This window comes from Salmo salar, chromosome 16 (genome assembly GCF_965601325.2).
Source record: "Salmo salar chromosome 16, fSalSal1, whole genome shotgun sequence".
In the NCBI taxonomy this organism is placed as follows: Eukaryota; Metazoa; Chordata; class Actinopteri; order Salmoniformes; family Salmonidae; genus Salmo; species Salmo salar.
In genome coordinates, this window is record NC_138306.1 from 22,626,733 (window position 1) to 22,649,560 (window position 22,828).

General features: G+C 41.9%; 1 protein-coding gene across 1 annotated transcript in view; it reads left to right on the forward strand.

Annotated features, from left to right (window-relative positions):
* The window catches only part of pdhx (pyruvate dehydrogenase complex component X), an 88,451-nt gene extending 66,164 nt beyond the window's left edge, over positions 1-22,287 (forward strand). The window contains exons 8-11 of the mRNA XM_014148323.3: positions 2,510-2,568; positions 10,026-10,184; positions 14,985-15,049; positions 21,567-22,287. Coding sequence (XP_014003798.1) covers positions 2,510-2,568; positions 10,026-10,184; positions 14,985-15,049; positions 21,567-21,822 — 539 coding nt within the window. The 3' untranslated portion in view covers positions 21,823-22,287. The remainder of the gene's footprint in view (positions 1-2,509; positions 2,569-10,025; positions 10,185-14,984; positions 15,050-21,566) is intronic.
* The last annotated feature ends 541 nt before the right edge of the window (positions 22,288-22,828 follow it).

Genomic DNA, 22,828 nt, shown 5'->3' on the forward strand with positions numbered 1-22,828 from the left:
CCCTCACCTCTTCTCTCATCCCATTTCTCTCCACCAATCAAATTAGCCAAGGCATTGTGCACAACATATGTTCCATGTTTCTTCTGCTTAATGGCTTCTCAGTGAAGGGAGGTACAGGTAGCCTACTCTACAAGAAGAGAGAAAGATAAAGAACATTGTTTGCACGTGTCATAACTACCACCAATGGTGTGTTTTTTTATTTTTTATACTTGGACCCGAGCCAGTCCAGAAACTCCATGGTGTTTTGATGGGGTGGCACCAGGGCCCAAAGTTGTTCCTTCTCAGTTTACATGGTCAGGAAAAACTCCTGGTTCAGCTCATTATTCTCTTTAAGAGATGAATGCAATGCAAAGCGGCCTTATTAAACCTAAACCTGACAGTTAAACCCAACTTTATTTATATGCTCTTTAAGATGACCGTGACAAACATGTAATACATTTCCATTTCCAAGGATGAAAGAAGGATTCCTATAATTTTGCTCTTCAGCACTGTTTCAGTCTTATGTGTCTGTGCTGCAGAGGAAACGTGGAGTGAGTGGCCCCGCCATTAGCTTCAGTGTTGTGTGTGTGTGTTGAGGTATTCTCTATCCTCTATCCGTCCTGTTGTTTTCCCTTGTTCTCTTTGTTCAGGAGCACAGCGAATTTCACGGTTAGCTCATTAGTGATACTGCTAACAGCATTCATAACCGTCTGACGCTAATGGGCGCTCTTAAACAGCCCAGTGCTAACGCCACGCCCTGCCCACTCCACCATGGGCACTGTATTGAGGACAGGAGAGACGGAGAGGTATATAGGCGAGAAAGAAAGCGAGACAGAGGAAACCTGGAGGAAAGAGAATGAGACAGATGGTTGAGGCAGGACATAAGGTCAGGGAATGTATAAAACATTTGCCTGTTGTTGCTAGAACGTTCCCAGAACACCTTTTTAAAGGTTCCCAGAATGTTTAAATAAGTTGTAGGAACAGTCTAGTGCAAACATTGTGGGGACATCACAATAGATATGTTCGCAAAACACATGCTGTCCAGTTGTGCGGATTATTATACAATGTTTATTTTAGGGTGCAAGACTCATTCATCTGATGTTACAAGAACGTTCCCAGAACATATTTTTTATGTTCTTTAAAAGTTCCTGACATGTTTATTTTTCAAAAAAATAAATCTCCCCAATTTCATGGTATCCAATTGGTAGTTAGTCTTGTCTCATCGCTGTAACTCCCGTACTGACTCGGGTCGAGGTGAAGGTCGAGATCCGTGCGTCCTCCGAATCACAACCAATCCGCACTGCTTCTTGACACAATGCCCACTTAACCCGGAAGCCAGCCGCACCAATGTGTCAGAGGAAACACTGTACACCTGGTGACCGTGTTAGCGTTGACTGCGCCCGGCCCGCCACAGGAGTTGCTAGTGCGCGATGGGACAAGGACTTCCCTGCCGGCCAAACCCTCCCTTAACCCGGACGACGCTGGGCCAATTGTGCACCGCCCCATGGGTCTCCCGGTCGTGGCCGGCTGCGACAGAGCCTGGACTCGAACCCAGAATCTCTTGTGGCATAGCTAGCGCTGTGATGCAGTGCCTTAGACCACTGCGCCACTCAGGAGGTCCCCCAAACACATTTATTTAGGTTGTGGTAACATTGTGGGGATATGACGAGAGAGGTTCCCAAAACACTAAAGCTGTCCAGTTGTGCTGACATTCAGATAATGTATATATTAGGGTGTACAAAACATTCCTTTGATGTTGCAAGAATGTTGACATAACACCTGGTCTAAGTTCTTTAAAGGTTCCCAGAACATTGAATTAAGTTATAGGAGTTGTCTGGGATGTTGCAAGAATATTCTTGTGATATTCACATAGGTTACACAGAACATTCCCACAATGTTCCATTATTTCCCAAAAGCGGTGTTTTAATGACGTTCATTGCATATTTGTTTTAGGTTTAACATATTTCATTCTGGAAACCTTTAAAGAACAGACAATGTGTTCTAGGAATGTTCTTGTTACATCAGGGGAATGTTTTTTTCACCCTAAAATAAACATTGTAGAATCAATCGCCCGACTGGACAGTTTTTGTGTTTTTGAGGCGTCCCACAATGTTCTCACCGGACTGTTCCCACAACCTAATCAAACATTCTTGGAACCTTTTTAAAAAATTGTTTAATTTTGTTCTAGGAACGTTTGACGTCTGGAAAATGTTTTATAAAGTACACACACTCTATAATCATCATCACGACTGGGCATTTTGTGTTATGAGATCATTTGCCGCGACCTAACGAATGTTCTGTTAACTGAACCAATTTTGGTTTGCTGGGAGGCCTCTATTTGTCCTAAACACACATTAATGGTAAGTCTGATTCTTCTTTACAATTCACATCATCCTATAGCTTGTATACCAGATGTCACCTGCCATGGTCTTTGGAGCAGTTGGTATTTGGATAATTAACTTACCTCACTAGCAGCTCTTGAATTATAGATCTGGAGTGTTTGACAACTGTTGTCTTTTTTTTTTTTCAGCGGAAATCAAAGTGTCCGTCAATGATTTTATCATCAAGGCCGCTGCTGCTACGCTTAGAGTAAGTACCATGCCTGTTTCAGTCATTCTGTCAATGTTCATTTCCATAGGAATATTTTTGATAGATCTACAGTGCCCATAGAAAGTGCACAGCCTTTGCAAAATGTGTGTTGCCTCACAGCCTGGAATTTATTCAGTTTTAGTTTCCTGAGCAACAAAGCCACGTCACCTTCACCATTGCAGATCCCCTGAAGCCATTCCTCCCCAACTGTCCCTAGTTCAAACAACCCCATTTATATTTATCAACTGACTGGTGGCAGGCTAAGGCAGGCACAGAGCTTGCAATCGTCTGGCTGATGGGCAGACTTATAAATACACACCAATTCCCAGTTAATTCTAGCACGTCTTTCGGCCATTTGATGCGAATTCTGAGATGAATACTCCTTTCTGGTTAGGGAGTATTAATCTCCCTAATCAGAAAGGTTTTCTAAATTAATTTAGTAAATTCTTCATGGCAAGGAAAGAGAGAGAAGGAAAACATTTCTGTAGTAGGGAAAATGTCTAGATTTTCAATTTCCTGCACTCTGTCTGAAGACTGGGCATGTAATCGCCAAACAAAATCCATAGGATTCAGCTGGGTGCCTTAGCTAGTACAATTTGGGGAGAGGATAAGCCTTGATTTTCATAATGTGCATTTGGAATATGAATATTGCTCCTTTGTGTGACTGACTGTTTCCATGGAGACAGGGACAGAGGTGAATAAAAGATGAGAATGTGGCTCACTGCTTTGTTAGGACCTGCGGCCGTGCCTTTTGTCAGAGCAGTGAATCTACTATAACACTGGCCCATTCACCTTTCACCCTGGCCCATCCTTACTTCTGTGGAAACATCTTAATATGTTATCTTATCAATCGTGGTGATAGGACAGGGTATAGTTTCAAGTTTTATTGTCACATGCAAAGGATATGGCAGGTGTAGAACAGTACAGTGAAATGCTTAACCTATCATTTATCTGCATGTCCAGCCCTTATACACAGAGTGTACAAAACATTAAGAAAACGTTCCAGACTCAATTTGTTGGGGCATGGACTCTACAAGGTGTCGAAAGTGCTCCACAGGGATGCTGGCCCATGTTGACACTAATGTTTCCCACAGTTGTCAAGTTGGCTGGATGTCCTTTGGGTGGTGGACCATTCTTGATACACACGGGAAACTGTTGAGCATGGAAAACCCAGCAGTGTTGCAGTTCTTGACACAAACCGGTGCACCTGGCAGCTACTACCATACCTTGTTCAAAGGCACTTAAATCTTTTGTCTTTTCCATTCACCCTCTGAATGGCACTCATACACAATCCATGTCTCAATTGTCTTAAAGCTTAAACATCCTTCTTTAAACTGTCTCCTCCCCTTCATCTATACTGATTGAAGTGGATTTAACAAGTGACATCAATAAGGGATCATAGGTTTCACCTGGATTCACCTGGTCGGTCTTTGCAAGCAGCATACCACTGTGCATCCTACTCCTGACTTGCCTCTGAAGCTAAACTAAGCAGGGTTGGTCCTAGTCAGTCCCTGGATGGGAGACCAGATGCTGCTGGAAGTTGGAGCTGGAGGGCCAGTAGGAGGCACCCTTTCCTCTGGTCCCCAAAGAAGATCCTAATGCCCCAGGGCATTGATTGGGGCCATTGCCCTGTGTAGGGTAACATCTTTCATATGGGATGTTAATCAAGTGTCCTAACTATCTGTGGTCACTAAAGATCCCATGGTACTTATTGTCAGAGTAGGGGTCTTAAACCTGGTGTCCTGTCTACATTTCCAATCTGGCCCTTATACCATCATGGCCACCTAATCATCCCCAGCTTCCAATTGACTCATTCACCCCCCCCCCCCCCCCCCCCTCCTTCTCCCATGTAACTATTCGCAAGGTCATTGCTGTAAATAAGAATGCAGTCTCAGTTAAATTACTTACAAATAAAAATGTCATGCCAAGAGCTGTTAATGTTTCAGTGTATTTTGCCCCACAGTTGAGTGTGTTCAAATTTTTCTATTCATGACAACGAGACAAAAATTGACACAGTTGCATTCATGAGTTTTATTGACATATGTCAATAAAAAACCTGATACAAACTTTGGTTTAAAAAAAGTCTGCCCCGGGCGGGCCACTCTGCTCTAGCTCAGTCTCCGTTAATCACACAGACTAATGGTTGGTAGAAGAAAAATATGAATCCAATGGTACAACCCAGAAGTCTGTTGCTCAAACACACATGTTTTAAAAGGGGTTAGAAGTCCTAAATCTCGCTGTTGCGACAGTGGGACTCATTGGGTTAACTTGCGAGCTCTTTCCCAACAATGCAGAATAAAGGTAATAATATAGATAAGCAGAAAAGGTGAAATACAAAACCAAATAAATTAAAGAAACACGAGAATAAAGTTATATACAAGTCAGTACCATTAATACAATGTGCAGTGCTACTAGAATAATTGGTGTAGGTACAGTTCATTCAGAATATATTCAGACCCCTTGACTTTTTCCACATTTTGTTACATTACAGCCTTAAGTCATCAATCTATACGCGATACCCCATAATGACAAAGCAAAAACAGGTTTTTAGAATTTTCTGCAAATGTATTACAAATAAAAAACGATCACATGTACATACATTTGAAGTCAGAAGTTTACATACACCTTAGCCAAATGCATTTAAACTCAGTTTTTCACAATTCCTGACATTTAATCCTAGTGAAAGTTCCCTGTCTTAGGTCAGTTAGGATCACCACTTTATTTTAAGAATGTGAAATGTCAGAATAATAGTAGAGTGATTTATTTCAGCTTTTATTTCTTTCATCACATTCCCTGTGGGTCAGAAGTTTACATACACTCAATTAGTATTTGGTAGCATTGCCTTTAAATTGTTTAACTTGGGTCAAACATTTTTGGTAGCCTTCCACAAGCTTCCCACAACAAGTTGGGTGAATTCTGGCCCATTCCTCCTGACAGAGCTGGTGTAACTGAATCAGGTTTGTAGGCCTCCTTGCTCGCACATGCTTTTTCAGTTCTGCCCACAAATGTTCTATGGGATTGAGGTCAGGGCTTTGTAATGGCCACTCCAATACCTTGACGTTGTTGTCCTTAAGCCATTTTGCCACAACTTTGGAAGTATGCTTGGGGTCATTGTCCATTTGGAAGACCCATTTGCGACCAAGCTTTAACTTCCTGACTGATGTCTTGAGATGTTGCTTCAATACATCCACATAATTTTCCCTCCTCATGAAGCCATCTATTTTGTGAAGTGCACCAGTCCCTCCTACAGCAAAGCACCCCCACAACATGATGCTGCCACCCTCGTGCTTCACGGTTGGGATGGTGTTCTTCAGCTCGCAAGCCTCCCCCTTTTTCCTCCAAACATAATGATGGTTATTATGGCCAAACAGTTCTATTTTTGTTTCATCAGACCAGAGGACATTTCTCCTAAAAGTACGATCTTTGTCCCCATGTGCAGTTGCAAACCACAAACCATAGTCTGGCTTTTTTATGCTGGTTTTGGAGCAGTGGCTTCTTCCTTGCTGAGCGGCCTTTCAAGTTATGTTGATATAGGACTCGTTTTACCTTGGATATAGATAGTCTTGTACCTGTTTCCTCCAGCATCTTCACAATGTCCTTTGCTGTTGTTCTGGGATTGATTTGCACCAAAGTACGTTCATCTCTAGGAGGAAGAACGCGTCTCCTTCCTGAGCAGTATGACGGCTGCGTGGTCCCATGGCGTTTATGCTGGCGTACTATTGTTTGTACAGATGAACGTGGTACCTTCAGTTAGCCTATCAGAAGCTTCTAAAGCCATGACATCATTTTCTGGAATTTTCCAAGCTGTTTAAAGGCACAGTCAACTTAATGTATGTGAACTTCTGACCCACTGGACTTGTGATAGTGAAATAATCTGTCTGTAAACAATTGTTGGAAAAATTACTTGTGTCGTGCACAAAGTAGATGTCCTAACCGACTTGCCAAAACTATAGTTTGTTAACAAGAAAATTGTGGAGTGTTGAAAAAGGAGTTTTAATGACTCCAACTGTAAAACGGCAGCCATCTATTCCGGTGCCATTCTTCATGTGAAGAAAATGTACTTGTGTTTGACACAGTTTGCATGATGGTCATGTACTGTATCATCAATTCACAATTCATTAAGACTTGGTTTCTTTTATCAATCCACTATCTTCACCAAAATAATTTGTGCAAGTTTTAAGATCAATGCAGATAATGCTGTGGTAGAAGCCTGAAGTACAACCCTCCAGACCTGTGTTTAAAAACTATTTAGGGTATTTGGAAGTAAGTATTTCAATTGTTTGTTTTTTGTTGAAAAGTAGTCGAATATTGTAATATTTGGATATATACTAGAAAAGTATTTGAAAATAGTCAAACACACTGACTCAAATACACTCCAATGCATTTAACCCAGGGATTTGAAAATACTTTCAAATAGTAGGCTATTTATAGGACCTTATTTGAAAATACTTTCAAATACTTCCAATAGAAGTAGTTGATTCGGGCCACATTACTTAAATACTGAAATACACAGAAAATAATTACTGGCAGTGGTTGAAAAATCTTTTTTTTACTCCAACCTTAGTTTATGTAAACTTCTGACTTTAAAGGTATTTCATTTTTTTGGCTTTGTCATTATGGGGTAATGTGTGTAGATTGAGGATTTTTATATCAAGCATATTTCCAACTGGTTTTATTACCAAAATATGGTTCCTATTCCCCATTTGTTTGATGTTCCCAGACTCTCTATATTTAACAGGACAGCAGTCCTTCAGTAGGGTCAGTAAGAGAGGGGAAGGGAGAAAGGTATTTATGGGGGGGGTCATAAACCTTACCCACAGGCCAACGTCATGACAGTCCCCCCATGTTGGGTTCAATCTTGCGATTAAACTGCATGTTGTAAACCAATCATAAAAATGAACGTGGGTTGTCCTGGTTGTGGATCATCGTTGTGGTCCCCATCTGGCGGTCGACCCGGGTAGGAAATATGCTTTTTATATATATATATATATATATATATATATATATATACTGCTCAAAAGAATTAAGGGAACACTAAAATAACACATCCTAGATCTGAATGAATGAAATAATCTTATGAAATACTTTTTTCTTTACATAGTTGAATGTGCTGACAACAAAATCACACAAAAATAATCAATGGAAATCCAATTTATCAACCCATGGAGGTCAGGATTTGGAGTCACACTCAAAATTAAAGTGGAAAACCACACTACAGGCTGATCCAACTTTGATGTAATGTCCTTAAAACAAGTCAAAATGAGGCTCAGTAGTGTGTGTGGCCTCCACGTGCCTGTATGACCTCTCTACAACGCCTGGGCATGCTCCTGATGAGGTGGCGGATGGTCTCCTGAGGGATCTCCTCCCAGACCTGGACTAAAGCATCCGCCAACTCCTGGACAGTCTGTGGTGCAACGTGGCGTTGGTGGATGGAGCGAGACATGATGTCCCAGATGTGCTCAATTGGATTCAGGTCTGGGGAACGGGCGGGCCAGTCCATAGCATCAATGCCTTCCTCTTGCAGGAACTGCTGACACACTCCAGCCACATGAGGTCTAGCATTGTCTTGCATTAAGAGGAACCCAGGGCCAACCGCACCAGCATATGGTCTCACAAGGGGTCTGAGGATCTCATCTCGGTACCTAATGGCAGTCAGGCTACCTCTGGCGAGCACATGGAGGGCTGTGCGGTCCCCCAAAGAAATGCCAAATCATTTTATAAAATTTTTTACATGCTTTTTTCTGGAAATTTTTGGTCTTATTCTGTCTCTCACTGTTCAAATAAACCTACCATTAAAATTATAGACTGATCATTTCTTTATAAGTGGGCAAACGTACAAAATCAACAGGGGATCAAATACTTTTTTTTTTAATAAAGTTGTAACGCATCAAAATGTGGAAAAATTCAAGGGGTCTGAATACTTTCCGACTGCACTGTATGTAGACAAGCAGTGGGAAACCCTTTGGGTAAGGCGGAAATATCCTCATTGGCAAGGGGACATACAACCTTGCTGTTATCAAATGTTGAAATCAGATGTCAATTATGTATATGGAGGCTTTTACATTTTAGTCATTTAGAAGACGATCTTATTAATTTTCTTCAGTAAAGTCAGTGCTAGCAGAAAAAAGTCAAGTGCAAGAGTTTTTTTCACAGTGCGGTTGTGATTTCACTGCCAGAAAAGGGCCTTCAGAGTACCTGGGAATAGTACATATATTCACCTTCTGAGGAAGTTTGTAAAGATAGTCAGAATAAAATGGATAGAAATGTTACATCAATATGTCTATAGACTGCAAAAGCATGAACATGGGTCTCGCGTGGCTCAGTTGGTAGAGCATGGTGTTTGCAACAACAGGGTTGTGGGTTCGATTCCCACGGGGACCAGTACGGGGAAAAAATGTATGAAATGTATGCACTACTGTAAGTCGCTCTGGATAAGAGCGTCTGCTAAATGACTAAAATGTAAATTTAACATCATGAGCACACACAAACACACACAGGAAATCTCACCCCAGATATCTTATCCTACGCCTGTCTTTGCTTTGTCATTATGGGGTTATGTGTGTGTATATCTGCTTATATTGATATATCCCGCTGTAAATTGTACAGGTAACATCCAAAATAATGGAAACATTTGAGAAAATGAGCACTACAATGTACTCTATATTGAAAATAGGTGCTTCCAAAAAGGTGTGGTTCTTGTGTTAATTAAGCAATTAACATTCCATTGTGCTTAGGGTCATGTCTAAAAATGCTGGGAAGGGCATCATTTTGGCTACCATGGCTTTGCCCCCGTGTGATGACAATGTCCCCATCCACAGGGCACAAGTGGCCACTGAATGGGTTGATGAGCATGAAAAAGATGTAAACCATATGCCATGGCTGTCTCAGTCACCAAATCACAAATTCACAAATAAACACTTATGGGAGAATCTAGAGCGGTGCCTGAGACAGTGTTTTCCTCCACCATCAACAAAGCACCAAATTATGGAATTTATTGTGGAAGAATGGTGTCGCATTCCTCCAATAGAGTACCAGACACTTGTAGCGTCTATGCCAAGGTGCAATGAAGCTGTGGTGGCCCAACGCCCTATTGTTGGCATTTCCTTTATTTTGTCAGGTACCTGTATATTCCCACTGTAATCAGCCTATACTCCAGAGTTTTATGTTTACTGTTCTGATATTGTATATTCTGTATGATGTTTATGTGGACTGTCTGCATTTTGTTTGTATATTGTCCATTGCTGGCAGCACCTTCTCACTAAGGCAAGTTCTGGGTATGTGTAAATGTAGGTGATTCTGAGAGTCATTGAGTCTGTCTTCCTTTATCCCCTTCTCTTCCACCATTCCACTCTCTCTCCCCCTCGGTCCTCTTCTCGTCCTCAGTGTCTAATCTCCTCTGACAAAATCTGACCTGACCTTTGACAAAATCTGACCTGACCTCTGACCTTTGCCTTCAGGAGCTGCCGGAGGTCAACGTGACCTGGTCGGGGGAGGGGCCTCAGGCGCTGGACTCCATTAGCATCTCCATCGCTGTGGCGACCCCAAAGGGCCTCATCACCCCCATCATCACGAACGCTGCTGACAAGGGGGTGCAGGAGATCTCAGCTAATGCCAAGGTAGGGTTGAACACTTAGCTCTACCGATACCCTGGCACAGTTGAGCTCACAGTTCAGAATGGTGGCCTTATGTACTGTTGGAGAAATACATGCCAGTGAGCTGCTAACTATCCCAGCCGGAGGGGATTACAATCGTTAAATGTTACACTATCTGAAATAGAATCAGCTGTCTCTATTATTTAATAGTAGTTACAAAACACTCAAATTAAAGTTCCACTAAAATTAGTGTAGGACTGTACTATCACCAGCAGCCCTTTGCTCTGAAACTGACTGAGACTGCATTCCTCAGGAGCTTTCTTTAGAAAGGTCAGGCTGGGTAATGACTTGTAGTGTGGAGGCTCATTCGGAATCACTCTCTAGGTAAACACATTACCAGGGTTGGTGGCATTTACCTTCTTGGACAGGGACCAGGGAGTATTGCAGATCTGGGTTCAAATACATGTGTATTTGTTATTTAAATGCCAGTAATTCTGTTCTGTGTCTTTCAGAATTTATTAAGTAATGTGGCCCGAATCAACTACTTTTATTGGAAGTATTTTCAAATAAGGTCCTATAAATAGCCTACTATTTGAACGTATTTTCAAATCCCTGGGTTAAATGCATTGGAGTGTATTTGAGTCAGTGTGTTTGACTATTTTCAAATACTTTTCTAATGTATATCCAAATATTACAATATTCGACTACTTTTCAACAAAAAACAAACAATTGAAATACTTACTTCCAAATATCTTTGAAAATTGAAATACCCTAAATAGTTTTTAACACAGGTCTGGAGGGTTGTACTTCAGGCTTCTTCAGGCTTCTACCACAGCATTATCTGCATTGATCTTAAAACTTGCACAAATTATTTTGGTGAAGATAGTGGATTGATAAAAGAAACCAAGTCTTAATGAATTGTGAATTGATGATACAGTACATGACCATCATGCAAACTGTGTCAAACACAAGTACATTTTCTTCACATGAAGAATGGCACCGGAATAGATGGCTGCCGTTTTACAGTTGGAGTCATTAAAACTCCTTTTTCAACACTCCACAATTTTCTTGTTAACAAACTATAGTTTTGGCAAGTCAGTTAGGACATCTGCTTAGTGCATGACACAAGTAATTTTTCCAACAATTGTTTACAGACAGATAATTTCACTTATAATTCACTGTATCACAATTCCAGTGGGTCAGAAGTTTACATACACTAAATTGACTGTACCTTTAACACAGCTTGGAAAATTCTAGAAAATGTCATGGCTTTAGAAGCTTCTGAAAGGCTAATTGACATCATTTGAGTGAATTAGAGGTGTACCTGTGGATGTATTTCAAGGCCTGCCTTCAAACTCAGTGCCTCTGCTTGACATCATGGGAAAATCAAAGGAAATCAGCGAAGACCTCAGAAAAAAAAATTGTGGACCTCCAAGTCTGGTTCATCCTTGGAAGCAATTTCCAAACGCCTGTACAAACAATAGTACGCAAGTATAACCATCATGGGACCACGCAGACATCATACCGCTCAGGAAGGAGATGCGTTCTGTCTCCTTGAGATGAACGTACTTTGATGCGAAAAGTGCAAATCAATCCCAGAACAACAGCAAAGGACCTTGTGAAGATCCTGGAGGAAAATGGTGCAAAAGTATCTATATCTACAGTAAAACGAGTCCCATATCGACATAACTTGAAAGGCCGGTCAGCAAGGAAGAAGACACAGCTGGCGGGGTTTACGCTGCATCGGCAAGATAGACCAGCTGCCTCCAGTAAGACAAGGGGTGGCGGTCTGTGTGTATTTGTCAACAACAGCTGGTGTATGAAATCTAATATTAACGAAGTCAATTTATTTTGCTCGTCTGAGGTAGAATATCTCATGATAAGTTCTTACCGGAGGCAGCTGGTCTATCTTGCCGATGCAGCGTAAACCCCGCCAGCTGTATGTTATCCATGTCGTCGTTCAGCCATGACTCTGTGAAACATAAGATATTCCAGTTTTTAATGTCCCGTTGGTAGGATAGTCTTGATTGGAGCTCATCCAGTTTTTTATCCAATGATTGCACGTTGACTAATAGGACGGATGGTAGAGGCAGGTTACCCACTCACTGTCAGATTCTGACAAGGCACCTTCAACCTACGTCCCCTAAGTCTCCCTCTCTTCTTCATGTGAATTACAGGGGTAGGGCCTTGTCCAGTGTCTGAAGTAAAACCTTTGCGTCCGACTCGTCAAAGAAAAAATCTTTGTCCAGTACAGGGTGAGTAATCGCGGTTCTGATATCCAGAAGCTCTTTTCGGTCAGAAACATTATGTACAAAATAAATGACAAAACGCGAAAAAACACACACAATAGCACAATGTGAAGAAAATGTACTTGTTTGACACAGTTTGCATGATAGTCATGTACTGTATCAATTCATTAAGACTTGGTTTCTTCTATCAATCCACTATCAACACCAATATAATTTGTGCAAGATTTAAGAACTGCAAAGAATAATGCAGATAATGTTGTGGTACAACCCTCCAGACCTGGGTTCACCTGTTTTATTTATTTTTTATGTTAGTAAATACTTCCTTAACACTTATTTTTCTTCACTGCATTGTTGGTAAGACTTTCACTGTAAGGTGAATTTGGTGCATGTGACAAATAAAATGTGATTTTTGATTTGTCTGAGTTATTGGACATTTAAGACTCAATTTCCCTCCATCTCCATTTCAGCATCCAGCTATCAACTGAACGTGACATAATTATACATAAATATACATACAGATATGATGAGAAAAGATCACCATGCTAGATCAGTAGAAGGTATATTAAGAGGTTTATAGTGGGGGTGGGTACAGAGGCCTCGGCTGCCACAGGCCACTAATGGAGTCTACAGAACCACTAGTCAGTCCTTACCCTCAGGTGACTGCCTGCAGCTGGGGAGAGCATGAGGGAGGGAGAGCTCAAACACACTTGTACATGCACATTCATTCTTGCTCGCTCGCTCTCACGCACACAACACACCGGTGTGCCAGCTTAAGAAATAGACTTCTGTCTCAAGAGGCTAGTGATTAGGCTGTGTCACCAGCAGTGACAATGTAAATCCCCTCAAATGATGCGGTGGACATGTGCTCCCGATTTTGTGGCCCGCCACAACTCATTACTGTTCTCTAATATTGACTCTCCCCAGAGTGCGCACAATCGCTAACAAGACACACACACACAACCATGTATATACACTCAGACTGTTCTCTTTCTCATGCACATTTACTACACATTAAATATGAGTCAGAAGTCTGGTTTGAGTTAGGGCAGAATGTAAACCCCTTATCAGCAGCTAATTGAATACAACATGTGGTCTGGAAAATACACAGAGCGCTCACTGGCTACCATGCCTGAATCCACTGAAAACATGATTGCTTCTCCTTTCAGTGCTTTTATCGCAAATGGCTCCCCATGTGTTCTATTGCGTCTCTGGGTCTTTTGACATAGTGTTTTAGATAAAAGCAGCGTCGCTGCAATATCTATAAAGCATATTTCCATTTGAATGAGCATGACGTACATGAGTGTTGTATGTAGGATTATGATACGTCATATTGATTATTTTGACTTTTGAGTGAAGAAGGGAATGTGTGTTTTCATGTTATTGTTTGTAAAGCACCATTACATTAGAGAACTGCTCTCCTGTTTTCTCTGCTCACTGAGTCATGTTAACTCCCTTACTCAGTCTAGTCGATTCGGGTCAATAGGGAGGATGACACACTTAATAAATTTGGTGAAGCAGCAACTTGGACTCTCACTCCACTGTAACCAGTAAAGGGAAAATGTATAGTATACAAAAGTACTACTGTGTTTGAAGTTTACCCTGGACTTGTAATCAACAATGGTGTCAACAGGGTTACACTTAGATGATAGGCTACAGGACATGCATTCAGAGCTGTAAATCAAGATGAGTCGATTGTTTACCCACAATGTTAATTTAGCAGAATATTGTTGTCATTACTCTAGTGCAGTCACATTTCACCCCAGATGGCTTGCTTAGGATCCTTCTAAAGACTAATAGCTGATTGATGCTCGATCGTGCAACGCTGTCCCGGGGCTCCGTATGGAGGGTGTGACGCAATTGCGGAGCCTGCGGAGGCCAAATCGAGCTCCATATGGCGATGCCATGCGCCTCCTAATTTTCTTTAACAATGCAGAGCTCCGCAAAGCGTAAGTAGTATGAATGACTTGACTTCTACAGAGGCCGTATCGCAGTAAATGCTGTATGGCCACTGCAAATGACAGATTGACCTTGCAGAGCCTTTAACTCTAAATTAGTGGGATTTTTCATTAAAAGCAATAGCCTGGCGTGTTTCCTCCCGCTCAGCCAATTTAGCTCTCATTGTGTTAATGAAAAAGCAATGTGTTGCCTTCGATGGGGTTCAACAGAGTGGTGTTGAACTTCACTCTGCTCTAGCTCTGTGTGTGTTGATGCCTAGGTTTATTTAAGTGATGCTAACAGAAGCTCTGTTGTGAAGCCCTTTTTTGTAAAGCATTTGGGGTGTTGACAGTATGAACTCTGAGTGAGGGTTGCCTTTGGAATGTTAACCATGCCATGTTGGAGGGAGCATTTCAACATTATCGTTGAACCATGAAGTCCATACTGTATCACTGGAACTGCTAGAAACCTGATTTGATAGATATGATTGAACCAGCATCACCTCTAGACAGTAGATCATTGATTTGAATTAGGGCAGAATGTAAACCAGTTTATCCCTGACAATCTCATTTCAGAGTAAGTCCAGAGGATCATCTGACTACATTAGATGACTGACTAAATGCTTATCTCTTCTCTCCAGGCACTGGCCCAGAAGGCTCGAAATGGGAAGCTTCTTCCTCATGAGTACCAGGGAGGCTCCTTCAGGTAAACACAACACGCCCTTGCTATCAGGGCTGGGAATTGCCAGGGACATCACGATACAATATTATCGTGATATTTAGGTGCTGATATGAAATGTATTGCGATTGTCACGATTCTATATGTATTGCGATTGGATACTGTGATTTTTATAGTGACTTGACATTCCAAACATGTTGCTCACAATACATTGCCTTCATAAAGTATTCATACCCCTTGCTTAGTCCACATTTTGTTGTTGCAGCCTTAATTCAAAATGGATTAAATACATTTTTTTTCTTCAACCATTTTACACACAATACCCCATAATGAAAACAACATGTTTTTAGACATGTTTGCAAATGTATTGAAAGTGAAATACAGATATCTAATTTACATAAGTATTCACACCCCTGAGTCAATATGTTAGTAGAATCACCTTTGGCAGCAATTACAGCTGTGAGTCTTTCTGGGTAAGTCTCTAAGAGCTCACACCTGAATTGTACAAAAGTTTCACATTATTCTTTGAAGAATCATTCAACCTGTGTCAAGTTGTTGGTTGTTCATTGCTAGACATACATTTTCAAGTCTTGCCATAGATTTTCAAATAGATTTGTCAAAACTGTAACTAGGCCACTCAGGAACATTCAATGTTGTCTTGGTAAGCAACCAGTGTATATTTGGCCTTGTGTTTTAGGTTATTGTCCTGCTGAAAAGTGAATTTGTCTCCCAGTGTCTGTTGGAAAGACTCCTTTAGGATTTTGCCTGTGCTTAGCTCTGTTCCACTTATTTTTATCAACAAAAAAACTCCCTATTCCTTTCCGATGACAGCCATAGAATGATGCAGTCACCACAATGAAAATATGAAGAGTGGTGTTGGATTTCACCCAAACATAACACTTTGTATTCAAGACAAAGTTAATTTGTTAGCCAAATTTTTTTGCTTTTTTTTTGCAAACAGGATGCATGTTTTGGAATATTTATATTTAGGTTAGTATTGCGGAGTAACTAAAATGTTGATCCATCCTCAATTTTATCCTATCCCAGCTATTAAACTCTGTTTTAAAGTCATCATTGGCCTCATGGTGAAATACCTGAGCGGTTTCCTTCCTCTCTGGCAACTGAGTTGGGAAGGACACCTGTATCTTTGTAGTGACTGTTTGTATTGATAACCATCCAAAGTGTAATTAATAATGTCACCATGCTCAAACGGATATACAATGTCTGCTTTATTTTGTTTGCCTATCTTCCAATTGGTGCAATTCTTTGCAAGGCATTGGAAAACCCTGGTCTTTGTGGTTGAATCTGTATTTGAAATGCACTGCTCAACTGAGGGAATTTACAGATTATTGTATGTCTGAGGTCCAGAGATGAGGTAGTCACACAAAAAAAAAGGAAACACTTATTGCACACAGAGTGAGTCCATGCAACTTAGTGCATTCTGACCGTATTCAGACCCCTTGACTTGCTACATTTTGATTCGTTACAGCCTTATTAAAAAAAAAATCATTATCAATCTACACACAATACCCCACAATGACAAAGAGAAAACAGTTTTTGGGTGAAAAAGGAAATACCTTATTTACATAAGTATTCAGTCACTTTCCTATGAGACTCGAAATTGAGCTCAGGTGCATCCTTTTTCCATTGATCATCCTTGAGATGTTTCTACAACTTGATTGGAGTCCACCTGTGGTAAATTAAATTGATCGGACATGATTTGGATAGGCACAGACCTGTGTATATAAGGTTCCACAGTTGACAGTGCATGTCGAAGCAAAAAGAGCTCAGAGACAAGATTGTGTCGAGGCACAGATCTGGGGAAGAGTACCAAAAACATTCTGCAGCATTGAAGGTCCCCAGGAACACAGTGGCCTCCATCATTCTGAAATGGAATAAGTTTGGAACCACCAAGACTCTTCCTAGAGCTGGCAGCCTGGCCAAACTGAGCAATCGGGGGAGAAGGGCCTTCGTCAGGGAGATGACCAAGAACCCAGTGGTCACTCTGACAGAGCTCCAGAGTTCCTCTGTGGAGATGGGAGAACCTTCCAGAAGGATAACCATCTCTGCAGCACTCCACCAATCAGGCCTTTATGGTAGAGGGGCCAGACGGAAGCCACTCTTCAGTAAAAGGCACATGACGGCCCGCTTAGAGTTGCCAAAAGTCACCTAAAGGACTCAGACCATGATAAAAAATATTCTCTGGCCTGATGAAACCACAATTGAACTCTTTGGCCTGAATGCCTTGCATCATATCTGGAGGAAACCTGGCACTATCCCTACGGTGAAGCATGGTGGTGGCAGCATCATGCTGTGGGGATGTTTTTCAGCGGCAGGGACTGGGAGAGGCCTCAGCTGCCATAGGCCATTAATACAACCCTCCAGACCTGGGTTCACATGTTTTATTTATTTTTTACTTTAGTTTATTTTAGTAAATACTTTCTTAACACACTAGTCAGGATATAGGGAAAGATGAGCGGAGAAAAGTACAGAGAGATACTTGATGGAAACCTGCCCAGGCCCTCAGACTGGGACGAAGCTTCACCTTCCAACAGGACGACCCTAAGCAAACAGCCAAGGTAACACAGGAGTGGCTTCGGGACAGGTCTCTGAATGTCCTTGAGTGGCCCAGCCAGAGCCCGGACTTGAACTCGATTGAACATCTATGGAGTTACCTGAAAGTAGCTGTGCAGCGACGCTCCATCCAACCTGACAGAGCTTGAGAGGATCTGCAGAGAAGAATGGGAGAAACTCCCCAAATACTGGTGTGCCAAGCTTGTAGCGTTATACCCAAGAAGACTCGAGACTCTAATCGCTGCCAAAGGTGCTTCAACACCTTTGTACTGAGTAAAGGGTTTGAATACTTATGTAAATGTAATATTTCAGGGTATTCTTCTCACTTTGTCATTATGGGGTGTAGATTGATAAAAAAATATATATATATATTAATATTTGTGTGTATATTTCATCCATTTTAGAGTAACGCTGTAACAAAATGTAGAACAGGTCAAGGGGTCTGAACACTTTCCGAATGCACTTTATAAGCACTTTTTTTTCTCCTGAACTTATTTACGCTTGCCATAACAAAGGGGTTGAATATTTATTGACTGAAGACATTATCTTTTCATATTTTATTAATTTTAAAAACATAATTTCACTTTGACATTATAGGGTATAGTGTCTAGGCCAGTGACACATCTGAATTTAATACATTTTTAAGTCAGGCGGTTACATAACAAAATGTGGAAAAAGTCAGGGGGTGTGAATTCTTTCTGAAGGCACTACATCTGCTGCAGAGGAACAAGAGAGAGCCATGACAAAAAAAGTTCTGAGCAGTCATGGAAATATAAGTGTTGGCTCCATATTTCAAAAGATGGAGAACAAGCTATGAAGGAAGTTTTGGTGCAGGTACAGCCAACTAGCACAAAAATAATATTGCGATAATGTCAAAACTGTACGATATATCGTCAAAAATAAGATCTCTATGTAACTATTGATTTTTGGGTGAACTGGTCTTTGACTCAGGTTCTTACTCAGCACTTCACATGTTCTTCAACATGTAAGTATACAGACGTACAGGTCTACAGCGTGGGAGACCATGTGTGGTAGAAAGGTGCTCAATAGCTGTGTCTGTATTACCGTCGACTTCACTATTATTACTATCTGCCCTGTTTGTGCCAAGTGTCATGTAAAAAATATTCCCAGCATGAATTAGTTCCCAATCGTTCTGATTGTGACATCATGTTGTAAAACTGTTCACAGTGTGAAAATGTTCCCAGTCATTAATTGCACAATCGTCTGTGTGGATGGCTGAGCTCCTGCAGATGTTTCTCACACCCCCTCGCCCTTGACTTAGCTAGCTAACTAGCGTAATTAGCGCTAAACTGGTCGAGTGACCTTGTTCTCAGAGGTGAGCAGTTTTAACTTGTTTGTATAGCTAGTTAAATTAACAAATATGGATTGTCAATCAAAATTGGCAAACGCAAAAAATCTCTCCTCACATCAACCCTCTGCACTTTGACGTGCAGTCTGGGTATTTATATGCTGACCTCAAGCCTCAACAAGCGTCTTGTTATTGGTCAATACTCCTGGCCACCATTGATTGGCAGATGTGTGAAGTAAATGCGCATGCCCACGGAACAGTTTTTCGAGGTCGAGGGAGAGACATCCGCACGAGCTCAGTCATCCACATAAAGAGACGCACGTGCAATTATTGAACTGGGAATATTTTCACGCATGGACAAATTTTACAGCATGACGTCACAATCAGAAAACAATTAGAACGATTGGGAACTATTTCATGGGGGAAGATTTGTACATGGCATGAGGTAATAATGCCTGTATAGGTCAGTGGTCTGCTGATAGGGAAGCAGTCCTAAATGTCCTGCTATTAGTTATAACCCAGCCTCATATAATAGCTAGTCCATATATTATGCATATTCTACATTATCACATGCAGGCATGAAGAGAATATGTGGCCAGACGGCAAGAGCCATCAATTACGTGGCCATCCATTCCAGTGGAGGGAGGGCGGGCTGTTTTAATGCATTCAAATTAATGGGTCTTTGTCTCGGTGAGGAGGATAATTAATTCCTATAGAGGATGTGAGCTCTTTCTATCTCTCCTTGAAGATAAACTCAGCAAATAAAGAAAGGTCCCTTTTTCAGGACCCTGTCTTTCAAAGATAATTCGTAAAAATCCAAATTACTTCACAGATCTTCATTGTGAAGGGGTTAAACACCGTTTCCCATGCTTGTTTAATGAACCATAAACAATTAATTAACATGCACCTGTGAAACGGTCGTTAAGACACCAACAGCTTACAGACGGTAGGCAATTAAGGTCACAGTTATGAAAACGTAGGGCACTAAAGAGGCCTTTCTACTTACTCTGAAAAACAAAAAGAAAGATGCCCAGGGTCCCTGCTCATCTGCGTGAACGTGCCTTAGGCATGCTGCAAGGAGGCATGAGGACTGCAGATGTGGCCAGGGCAATAACTGCCCGAGTTACACCAGGAACGCACAATCCCTCCATCAGTGCTCAGACTGTCCGCAATAAGCTGAGAGATGCTGGACTGAGGGCTTGTAGGCCTGTTGTAAGGCAGGTCCTCACCAGACATCACCGGCAACAACATTGCCTATGAGCACAAAGCCACCATCGCTGGACCAGACTGGACTGGCAAAAAGTGCTCTTCACTGACGAGTCGCGGTTTTGTTTCACCAGGGGTGAAGGTCGGAGTCGCGTTTATCGTCGAAGGAATGAGCGTTACACCAAGGCCTGTACTCTGGAGCGGGATCGATTTTGGAGGTGGAGGGTCCGTCATGTTCTGGGGCGGTGTGTCACAGCATCAGACTGAGCTTGTTGTCATGCAGGCAATCTCAACGCTGTGCGTTACAGGGAAGACATCCTCCTCCCTCATGTGGTACACATTCTGCAGGCTCATCCTGACATGACCCTCCAGCATGACAATGCCACCAGCCATACTGCTCATTCTGTGTGTGATTTCCCGCAAGACAGGAATGGCAGTTTTCTGCCATGGCCAGCAAAGAGCCCGGATCTCAATCCCATTGAGCATGTCTGGGACCTGTTGGGTCGGTGGGTGAGGGCTAGGGCCATTCCCCCCAGAAATGTCCAGGAACTTGCAGGTGCCTTCGTGGAAGAGTGGGGTAACACCTCACAGCAAGAACTGGCAAATCTGATGCAGTCCATGAGGAGGAGCTGCACTGTAGTACTTAATGCAGCTGGTGGCCACACCAGATACTGTTACTTCTGTTACCCCCCCCCCCCCCCCCCCCCCCTGTCTGTGGAACTTATTCAGTTTGTCTCAGTTGTTGAATCTTGTGTTTATACAAATATTTACACATGTTAAGTTTGCTGAAAATAAACACAGTTGACAGTGAGAGGGCGTTTCTTTTTTTGCTGAGTTTATATGCATACTACCTCCCTCGTTCCATCCCTCACTTTATCCATTCGTCCGTCCATCCCCAAGGCCTGTATGTCATTAAGCCACACAACAAATTGCCTATGGATGTTATTGCTCACCAGACACAGAGCTAGGATGGTCTCTCTCTGTGTTCACCTCTGTTGTTAGAAGTGGCACATTGTCTTTGTCTGTTGAGATGTTCCATCTGGTGCCCTCTTGTATTCAGTTTTATTCACCTATATATTCCACTGCTCTGTTGTATTCAGTTTTATTCACCTCTCACCCTTCTTTACGCTGTGAGTATATGTTGTATTGAATTTATTAGTAACAGGGAATCGGTAGTAATAAGGCCCCGTTATCTGACTGTAATCTCCCCTTGGTTAATTGTCTGCATGTTTTCCCTGGCTGAGCCGTACTTATAATGGGATATCCAATGTCTCCTATCTCTCTCATTTCCCTCCCTTCTCTCACCACCCTTTTTTCTCTCTCGCACTCCCTCATACCTCCCCCTCATTCTCCTATCTCTCCTCCCCCTATTTATTCCTCCCAATTCCTCTCACAAATCAAATGAGCTTTATTGGCATAAAATATTAAATCTCTCTCTCTCGCTCTCTCTGACAGTATTTCTAACCTGGGAATGTTTGGCATCAGTGAGTTCAGTGCAGTGATCAACCCTCCCCAGGCGTGTATCCTGGCTGTGGGAACATCAAGGGCTGTGCTGCATCTGACCGAGGAGACCGGTGCCCTGAGCACCCAGCAGCTGATGACCGTCACCCTGTCCAGCGATGGGCGCCTTGTGGATGACGAGCTGGCATCACGTTTCCTGGACAAGTTCCGTGCCAACCTGGAGCGACCACAGCGCATGACACTGAACTGAGAGGGGGATGAAGAGGGAGTGAAGGAGAGCGAGGGAAACACTTCCATCATGAAGCCTATTTCATGCTTGTAAGAGAAGCGGTCAGACAGTTAATTTTAACTAAATGACCATTGTCAATGCACATTTCAATGTTAGGTGTGCTATTGACTTGTACATAGTATATAGTCGTTTTGACTGTTTATGACCTATGCTATGTCCTGATCATCACTCATAAGGCTTTGGGATGGAGGTGTGTAAGTGTACTATTGCTGGAGAGGTCTATGTTCTGTAGTGGAGCCCCGGACAAATGTTACCATAACAGGGTACATCCCAGTTAAGCTGTAGGAGGTGGGAGCTGCATGGGAGCTATTCTAACACACCATGTTGGTATCTAAAGTGGCTATTCCAGTCCCATATATCAAGTCCCAATGCAACGACCCATGTCACAATTAGTTCTCATCCATTCACCTGGATAATGCAAACATGTTTTTGTACATTTCTTTCATGTTTATTATGGGCCATCAAAAGCACTGCATTTCTTCTTTGTAACTCATTCTGCCCCTGACAGAGTGAGTGGCACTTTGAAATTCCTCTGAACATTCTGACTGTTGTGATTTTTGGGTCTCCTGATAGGTTGAGGAAAGCAAACAAGTCCACTGATATGTCTCACGATTGTGTATATGAAAGGTTTTAACTTATTTAAATACACATTTTGTCTATCATAACCACCCCCAAAACAGATATATATTGACAAAGCAAACCAATAAATTGCATATTTTCTGTTCAACTCACAAAAGGCTTCCTACTGTTCTGTGTTTTATTTACCAATGTCTCCTCCATCCTGTCTTGTATAATCCTCGCCAGTGTAAATACAGATGTGTGCTTAATTGGAATCTGAAGCCAGAGATTTGCATCATGGCTATTGCATAGAAACCAATTAGGATAATTTGCTGGCTAGAGATGGGTGTTAAGCCTCCGGCGGCAGATGGTTTTGCGCTCTAAGTATGTTTAGAACAGCTGTTTACAT